At 36.4% G+C, this 10034-nt stretch overlaps 1 protein-coding gene and 1 pseudogene across 2 annotated transcripts in view; one reads left to right on the plus strand and one right to left on the minus strand.

The window, feature by feature from the left end:
- The window catches only part of LOC106842118 (cytochrome P450 2C19-like), a 32199-nt gene extending 28157 nt beyond the window's left edge, over positions 1-4042 (plus strand). The window contains exons 9-10 of one of the 2 annotated variants that reach the window (XM_070486689.1): positions 1683-1824; positions 2089-2336. In XM_070486689.1, coding sequence (XP_070342790.1) covers positions 1683-1824; positions 2089-2321 — 375 coding nt within the window. In that variant the 3' untranslated portion in view covers positions 2322-2336. Of the gene's footprint in view, positions 1-1682; positions 1825-2088; positions 2337-3422 lie in introns of those variants that run through there. The other variant, XM_014858446.3, reaches the window with a different exon arrangement.
- Positions 1-10034, minus strand: part of LOC139039790 (cytochrome P450 2C42-like) — a 226130-nt pseudogene that overhangs the window by 88393 nt on the left and 127703 nt on the right.

The raw sequence follows: 10034 nt of genomic DNA on the forward strand, positions 1-10034 counted from the left end.
TTCAAGGGAAAACTTTTAAAATCAAAATTATAGACTTTATATATGATAAATTCAGAAGATGGAATTTCCCCCAACTTTATATTTAAAAAAACCTTTTAAATCTAAATAACATTTAAAAACAATTGTATACATTTATATATGTATTATATATGAAAGTGTGTATATATGTACTTGTATATCTAAATATCTATCTATCACATTTAATACCTCAATACTTCAGTATGTATCTACTAAAAACAAGGATTTTCTCCTTCATAACAATAATAGCATTCACATTCAAGGAATTATCTCTGACATAATAATATCAATTCAAACTTTCCCAGTTTTTAAAAAACATACTTTAGGGGCCAGCCCTATGGCTAAGTGGTCAAAGTGCCACATACTCTGCTTCAGCAGCCATGGTTCGCGGGTTTGGATCCTGGGTGCAGACGTACTCCACTCATCAGCTATGCTGTGGAGGCATCCCGCATACAAAACAGAGGAAGATTGGCACAGATGTGAGCTCAGGGTGAATCTTACCGAAAAATGAAAAAATATACCCTTTATAGTTTTTTTTCCTTTGCAATTGAATTTTCAATCAAGGAACAAGCTTATAATTTGATTTTCTTATCCTTTTAGCTCCCTGTGATCAAGAATGGCTCTCTTCCCTTTGTTTGTTACTTCCATTTCAATCCAATGACATTTTGAAGAGTCCAGGCCAGTTGTCATGTAAAATGTTCCTCAGTCTAGTTCTGTGTCATTGTCTTCTAGAGATTATATTCCAGTTACAATTTTGACAAGAAAACTACATAGTTCTTGGTGTGTATGTGCCATTGAATTACACAGAGGAGGCAGGAGCCCATAATGTCACTTATTCCATTGTTTTTGATGCTGTGTTCCTCACTTAATAGGATGAAGGCTGCCAGATCTCTCCATTGCAAAGGTTCTGTTTTTCGTATGTAATTAATACAAAATTACAGCATGGTATTTTAAGACCTTGTGAATATCCAGTTTCCCAAATCGTTCTCCCAACAGTTTTAGCATTAATTGAAGACCTTTGTTTTTGAAAAATGACAATTTTTTTCTAATTTATCATCCCTTCTACCTTTTATTTTATTTTGTTTTTCTGGGATTCATCTGTAGAGAAGAGCTCCTCCACATTTTTAAATTAAGAGAAACAAATTTCATGTCAATGATAAACACTCCATAGTTGTTACAGTGCTTGTTGTTCTCATCCCAGAAGAGATAATTTCTACTTAGATCAGACCTCTATTTTAGAACTCCCTCTGAACAGATACTCTGGACATTTCAAGAGCCTAAAGAGACATCCATTTTAAACCATAGTTCACGTATAAGATGCATGAAAACGGAAAAGATGCACTAGAGCAGCAGGTGAGGAAATACACCAGTGTCCAAATGTGATGCTAAGGAAGAGAGGTAAGTTTCAGAAGGCTTGCCATTCAAGTACCCAAGTACTCAGTACTTCAAATGTAATTAGAGGCTACTTTTAGTAAGATCGCTGACACTGGCCTTAAAATCATCCTTGTTTATTACTTGGTATAGCTGTCTGGAAATGTCATTGCTCTTCTTTGGACCTGAATCTCCTCATCTATAGGTTATATGTTGGAGTAAGTAATTTCTAGCATTTCTTCCAGCTCCATGACTTCTTTATAACTCAGTTTACTTTCACCTATTCATTCCAGGGAACGACCATATTAACATCCCTGACTTCTGTGCTGCATGATGAGAAAGAATTCCCCAACCCAAGGGTGTTTGATCCTGGCCACTTCCTGGATGAGAGTGGCAACTTTAAGAAGAGTGACTACTTCATGGCTTTCTCAGCAGGTAATAAAAACTTATTTCCATGGATACTTCAGAGGACAGGTTACCTTCACAGGATCAGTTAAACTTGAAGTGTCTACTCTCAGGTTCATAGAATTTACCTTTGTACATGATCAAGAACACCAGTTCCCAATGTCCATGCACTTTCCTACTTCATGATACATCTCATTATTGGTCCACATTAGTGGGATTTGAAGAGCTGACCTAGTTCTTCCAAAGTAAGAAAGCTAGAGAGTGGTTTGATTTATTTCTGCCTCTTACCCCCAGGTTTAGCTCTGAAGATACGAGTATCCACAAACACAGAATGGGCACTCAAAGGGCTCACATCTCAGGGAGTGAAGCAGATGAATAAACAGATGATTATAATCCAGTATGACTGGTGCTGTAAGAAAGGGAAGCACAATTTGTCTGCTGGGGGGGGTGGAGTGGGGTGGGCGGCGGTGGGGAGAAAGAGCTGCCTCCTTCCTGGTCTCTCATACCACACTCAAAGTGAGGCCTAAAATGGATTAAAACTGTTGGGAGAACGATTTGGGAAACACTATACTAGAAGAAAGGAATTTTGAGCTGCCTCATAAAAGGCACAGAAAAAGGAAAGAATAGAGGCAGGACATTTTAACAGAGGTAATGGACCATAGAAGCAGGACATGTGCTTTAGTTCAAGAATGTCAGAAAATCCTGCCAATACCTGTGGGTCAAGGAAAACTTGGGAATGTAAAAGATTACCCTTTAATGATTCCCTGGCATCTAGACCTTCCTAGGATAAAGATCTCATTTTTTAACATTGGGGCCTCTGCACCTGAGCTGTGCACTGAGTTTCTGGCCATAGTGTTGCCTGCATTCATTCTTTGGCTTTTGATGCCTGCTTTTGGATCTGGCATTGCACATACTAAGATGACAAGGACTGAATCCTCCTTTCAATAACTCATTTTTTAACAGGCTAGAAAAGTAGAGAATTATGATTCAAGGTGATCTATGTTTTGTTGGTAGCATAAAGATGATGCTGAGGAAACCCAGAGAGAGTAAGACTCTACTGCCTGAAGGGATTGCAAAGATTATAAGGAGGAGAGTAGATTTGACCTGGTTTCTAAGAGAAGTATAAGAGCATCTTAGCCAGAGGGAAAAATATCAGATATATCTTGAAACTGTATGGCATGTTGAAGATTAATGAAGAGTATGTGTATAGAGAACTGAGAGTGAAAAAAGTATGAAGAATGCAAGGAAGATCATGGACCATCAGGCTGGAAACAGGGAATACAAGCAACATGGATGTGTTTCTGGGAAGAGATTGATAGAACCCCTAATGTCAAAATAGCAGTTATAAAGTGGGAATATTTAATGAAATGCTTGATATAGAGCTGATACTCAGTAAAATTTGTTGCGTGAAGTGTACCTGTTAAAAGAAGATGTGAGTCCATCTTTTGTCCATCTGTCTGTCCATTTACCATTCCAGCTGTCCTGTCTTCCATTCATCCGTCCGTCCTTCAATCCACCCACCCAATCAATCATAGCTCAGATAGCTGCTGTGTATTCTTTGTTCTTTTTGTGCCAATCAGAAACATACTGTCCTAGGAGTATCCACATTCTGTGTTTGCTATTTTCAGGAAAACGGATTTGTGTGGGAGAGAGCCTGGCCCGCATGGAGCTGTTTTTATTCCTGACCACTATTTTACAAAAATTTACTCTGAAATCCGTGGTTGATCCAAAGGACATTGACACCACTCCAGTTGTCAATGGGTTTGCTTCTGTGCCACCTTCTTATCAGCTTTGCTTCGTTCCTGTATGAAGAAGGGCAGACCATTTGGCTGCTGATGGGCTGTCATCTGCAACTCCTGAAGGAGGGGTCCTTCAAGATATTGTTCACCTCCTTCCCACTTCATCCCTTTCCCTGAAATGCCTTCTCTATCCCCTCCTCTCTCCATTACCCTCTTCCCTCAACATTAAGTGAACATTCAAACTCTATTAAGGAAAATTTCTTTATTTTAATGGCAAAAACATATGCCTTCTATTCATCATACTGTGTAACACTTGTATGGACCACCACAGTCATTAATACTTATTTGAGTTGTTACTATGCTATCAATACTAAACAGCAAAACAGTTTCAGCCAGTTTTATGGAAATTTATTTGACATATTACACTGTGTAAGTTTAAGGTGTACAACATGATGATTTGATATATTGCAAATAGTTTACCACAATAAAATTGGTTAATGTATCTATCACTTCTCATAGTTGCCTTTTTTTGTGGTGAGAATGTTTAAGATCTACTATCAGCAACTTTCCTGTATACAATATAGTATTGTTAACTATAGTTACTCTGCTATACATTAAATCCACAAAAACTATGCATCTTACAACTTGAAGTTTGGACCTTTTGACCAACATCTCCCCATTTCCTCCACTTCTAATCTCTGGCAACCACCAGTCTAATCTCTGTTTCTGTGAGTTTGGCTTTTTTAACATTCCACATTTAAGTGTGAACATATAGGATTTACCTTTCTCTGTCTGACTTATTTAACTTAGCATAATGCCCTCAGGGTTCATCTATGTGGTTGAAAATGGCAGGATTTCCTTTTCTTTTAGGAATGAATAATATTCCATTGGTTGTGTATATGTATATACATTTTCTTTATCCATTCATCCATGGATGTCCATCCTTAAGTTGCCTCCATGTCTTGACTATTGTGAATAATACTGCAATGACATTGGGGTGTAGATATCTCTTCCAGAGAGTGATTTCAATTCCTTTAGATATATTCCCAGAGGTGAAATTGCTATATCATATGGTAGTTCTGTCTTTATTTTTTTGAGGAGCATCCATTCTGTTTTTCAAAGTGGCTGTACCAATTTACAATCCTACCTCAGTGCACAAAGGTTCTCTTTTTCTACAACTCTACCAGCACTTGTTATCTCTTTTCTTTTTGGTGATAGCCACTCTAAAAGACATGAAGAGATGTTTCATTGTGAATTTAATTTGCATTTCCCTGATGATTGCTTATATTGATCACCTGTTGGCCATTTGTATGTCTTCCTAAGAAAAATGTCTATTCATGTCCGTTGCCCATTTTTAATTAGATTACAGTAGTCCCCTCTTATCTACATGGGATATTTTCCAAGACCCTCAGTTGATGCCTGAAGCTGCATAAAGTACCAAACTCTATATATACTATGTATTTTCCTAGGTGTGCCTATGGTAAAGTTTAGTTAATAAAGTAGGAAGAGTGAGAGATTAACAACAGTAACTAATAATAAAATAGAACAATTATAATAAGAAACTTTAAAAGTTATGTGAATTTGTTATCTTTCTATCTCAAAATACCTTATTGTACAAAGTTAATGCCTTTCCTTCTTAACTAAGCACTTATCACACACTGTGGCTGTAACTTTTGCAGTTTGAAGTGCAACAGCAAAAGTAGGATCAATTTCTTTTTCCTTCTTCACAATTTCATGGATAGAAGATTCGTTCTTACCATAAATCTTAGGGAGCTCTGCATAAGATTTTTTTTCTTTCCTTAATTCAAGAACTTTCACCTTTTCACTTAAATGAAGCATTTTATGGCTTCTCTTTAGCATATCCAAATTGCCAGCATGACTATTCTTATATATTGGGGCAATTATTTAGTAAAATAAGGGTTACCTGATCACAAGCACTGCAATACCACAACAATAGACCTGATAACCAAGACAGCTGTTAATTGAGTAATGGGCAGGTTAGTAATGCATGTTCTGTATACAGAGTGGTACACTGGACAAAGGGATGACTTACATGCCAAACCAGACAGAGCAAGATGGCACAAGACTTTATCATGCTACTCAAAAGAGTGTAGAATTTAAAGTTTATGAATTGTTTATTTATAGAATTTTCCACTTAATATTCCTGGCCTGCAAGTGATTGCAGGTAACTGAAACTGCAGAAAGTGAAACCTTAGTAAAGGGGAGAACTACCGTTTTTGTTCTATTGCTACTGAGTTGCATGACTTCCTTGTATATTTTGGATATTAACTTCTTATCAGATTTATGGTTTGCAAATATTTTCTCCCATTTCATAGGTTGCCGTTTCATTTTGTGTATCATTTTCTTTGCTGTGCAGAAAATTTCTAGTTTGATTTAGTACTATTGAGGCAGGTCATCAAGAAGACATGACCACGAGTTTGGCTTGTGAGTTGGACTCAGGCAATTGGAGGCTCCTCTCCCCCTCCCCTGTCCTTGGAATGCATCCTTTGCTTGCCTTCCCCAGGAGGCATCTGCCCAGGGGCACAGCCTTGAGACAATAATGTAGTGTTGAGCCCATACGGACTGGGTATATGATTGAGCCCAGTAAAGGCTCCATGTGCACATGACTAAATCCAGTTAAGGCCTCTCTATATAAACTTATAAGATTTGGAGGAGGAGGGAAGAAATTATTCATCTTGTGGCTGCCCTAGACAAACCTCACAAGTAAGTTCCCTTGATTATCCTTGATTATTAAACCTGCCACCTACCAATCTGAAATGGTCTGCTATTTTCTTCAGTCTCTCCTTGTCCTCCACGTACAGAGGCCAGTTTCAGATTACATTCAGGAAGCTTCCAGGCAGGTTGTGTACCAACAAGTCTCGGCTGTTTACTTTTGCTTTTGTTGCTTGTGCTTTTGGTGTCATGTCCAAAAAGTCATTGCCAAGACCAACATGAAGGCATTTTTTCCCCTATGTTTGCTTCTAGGAGTTTTATGGTTTCAGTTCTTAGATTTAAGTTTTTAATCCATTTTTAATTAATTTTTGTGAGTGGTATAAAATAGAGGTTCAGTTTCATTCTTTTGCATGTATCTAGTTTTTCCAACATCATTTATTGAAGATTTATCCTGTTCATATTGAGTGTTCTCAGCTCCCTTGTCAAATAATAATTGACTACATATGTGTGGGTTTATTTCTGGGATCTCAATTATGTGCCATGAGTCTTTGCATCTGTTTTCATGCCAGCACCACAACATTTTTATTACTATAGCTTTGTAGTATACTTTGAAATCAGGGAGTGTGAGACCTCTAATTTTGTTCTTCTTTCTCAGGGTATCTATGATATCTGGGGTCTTTTATGGTTCCCAACAAATTTTAGGGCTTTTTTCCTGAAAAAAATGCCATTGGAATTTTGATAGGGTTTGCATTTAACCTCTAGATTACACTGGATAGTATAGCTATTTTAACAATATCGTTCTTCCAAACCATGAACATGGGATATCTTTTCATTTATTTGTGTCTTCAATTTCTTTCCTCACTGTCTTGTGGTTTTCCACATAAAGATCTTTCACCTCCTTGGTTAAATTTACTCCCAAGTATTTCATTGTTTTGATGCTATTTTAAATGAGATTGTTTTCTTCATTTCTTTTCCAGACATTTCATTGTTAGTAATTAGAAATCCAATTGATTTCTGTATGTTGATTTTGTATCTACAGGTGTACTGAATTCGTTGATTCATTCTAACAGTTTCCTTGTAGAGTCTTTAGGATTTTCTCTATATAAGATTAGGTTGTCTACAGAGAAAATTTTACTTCTTCATTTCTGATTTGGATGCCTTTTATTTCTTTTTATTGCCAAATTGCTCTTGCTAGCACTCCACTACTGTTTTGAATGGGAGTGGTGAGAGTTGGCACTCTTGTCCTGTTCTTGATCTTTCACCGACTATGATGTTAGCTGTGCATTTGTCACATACAGTCTTTGTTATATTGAGATATAATCCTGCTATGTTGAATTTGTTGAGAGTTTTTATCATGAAAGGGTATTAAATTTTGTCAAATGCTTTTTCTGCATCTATTGAGAGATTCATACAATTTTTATCTTTATTTCTGTCAATGTGATGTTATCATGTTTATTGATTTGTGCCTATCCTGGCAACCCAAGGATAAATCCCACTTGATAATGGTTGGTGTATGGTCCTTTTAATGTGCTATTGAAGTCAGTTTTCTAATATTTTGCTGTGAATTGTTGCATGTATATTCACCATAGATAATGGCCTTAGTTTTCTTTTCTCATAGTGTCCTTATATCTCTTTGGTACCAGGACAATGTTGTCCTTGTAAAATGAGTTTGGGAGTGTTTCTTCCTTTTCAATTTTTTGGGAAGATTTGGAGAAGGATTGACATTAATTCTCTCTTTAAGTTTTGGTAGAATTCACCAGTGACACCATCTGGTCCTGGATTTTGTTGTTGTTTGGAGATTTTGATTATTGCTCAATCTCCTTTGTTGTTATTGGTATGTTCAGATTTTCTATTTCTTCATGATTCAGTCATGGTATATTGTGTGATTCTAGGAATTTATCTGTTTCTTCTAGGTTACCCAACTTGCTGGCATGTAATTATTCATATGAGTCTCTTATGATGCTTTATGTTTCTATAGTATCAGTGTAATGCCTCTCTTTATTTCTACATGCTTGAGTTCTATCTCTTTTTTAATAGTTAATCAAGCTAAAAGTTTATCAATATTGTTTATCTTTTCCAAAAACCAACCCTTAGTTTCACTGATATTTTTGTATTGTTCTCTGGTCTCCATTTATTTATGCTTAAATCTTTATTATTTCCTTCCTTCTGCTAACTTTGGACTTTATTCTTTTTTCACCCAGTTATTTGAGGTACAGAATTAGCTTGTTTATTTTAGATCTTTCATTTATCATTTTAAACTTCTCTCTTAGGAGTGCTTGTGCTGCATCCCTTAAGTTTTGCTATGTTGTGTTTTTGTTTTCAATTTCTGTAGATATTTTATGATTTCCTTTTGATTTCTTCCTTGACCTATTCATTGTTCATGAATGTGTTGTTTAATTTCCACAATTTGAGAATTTTCCTGCTTTCCTCTTGTTATTGACTTCTAATTTCATACCATTGTGGTCGTAAAGGATACTTGATATGTTTTCAGTGCTTTAATTCTTTATCATTGGTGTGTATACTATAGGTTTTTTCTCTGTGGTTACCATGAAGCTCACATAAAACCTATCTTAGTTATAACAGTCTATTTTAAGCTGATAAGAACTTACCTTCAACGGCATGCAGAAGCTTTATACTTTTACTTCTTATTCCCCCACATTTTATGCTACTGATGTCACATTCTACATCATTTATATTGTGAATTCATTTGTAAATTATTGTAGCTACACTTATTTTATTACTATTGTCTTTAAAATTTTAAATTAGAGATAAAATTGATTTACACACCACCAATAGTATTAGGGCACTTTTTACTTTAACTATATATTAAGCTTTGCCAGTGAAATTCATACTTTTATATGTTTTCATGTTGTTAAGTTCCATATTTTCATTTCAACTTTAATAATTGTCTTTAGCATTTCTTGTAAAGCAGGTCTAGTTCTGATGAACTCTCTTAGCTTTTGATTGTGTGAAAATATCTTTATCTCTCATTCATTCTGTAGGATAGTTTTGTTGGGTATAGTATGCTTGGTTGGCCGGTTTTTTTTCCCCTCTCAGCACATTTGAATATATCATCACACTCCCTCCTGGCTTACACATCTCTGCAGAGAAATCCATTGACAACAGTGAGAAGATTCCCTTGTATGTGCTAAGTCAGTTTTCTCTTACTTCTTTCAAAATCCTTTCTCTATTTGTGAATTTTAGCATTTTGATTATAATATGTCTCAGGGTAATCTTCTTTGGGTTGATCTTGCCTGAGGTCCTTTAAGCTTACATACCTAGGTGTCCATATCTCTCCCATGATTTAGGAAGTCTTCAGGCATTATTTCTTTAAATAAACTTCTTGCCCCTTTCTCTCTCTCATCTCTTTATGAGACTCCCATAATGCATATATTAGCTCCTTTAATATTGTCTTGTAATTCATATAGGCTTTTTTCACTCTTTTTCATTCTATTTTTGATCCTCTAACTGGCTGCCTTCAAATAAGTTGTCCTCATGTTCACCGATTCTTTATTCTGCATGATTACGTCTTCTGTTGAAGCTCTGAACTGAATTTTTCAATTCCAGTCTTTACAGTCTGGTTGCCACAGGCAAATACCTTCTCCTGTAGGTTCCTCATGCTCATGGGATTATCTCTGGAATCACAGTTCTATGGGTTGGAGGAGTCTGGTTATGAGCCTGTTGCTGGGTCTGTGGTGGGTTCTGTGGTAGGTGGCCTGTTATCAGGGTCTCAGGAAGGCATGGATTCTGTCTGGTCAGCAGGTGGATGGGGACCACCTCCAGGACATTGTTCAGTATGGTGGTGATGGAACAAGGATCTACTTCAGG

Source organism: Equus asinus, chromosome 2 (assembly GCF_041296235.1).
Source record: "Equus asinus isolate D_3611 breed Donkey chromosome 2, EquAss-T2T_v2, whole genome shotgun sequence".
NCBI classification, from domain to species: domain Eukaryota; kingdom Metazoa; phylum Chordata; class Mammalia; order Perissodactyla; family Equidae; genus Equus; species Equus asinus.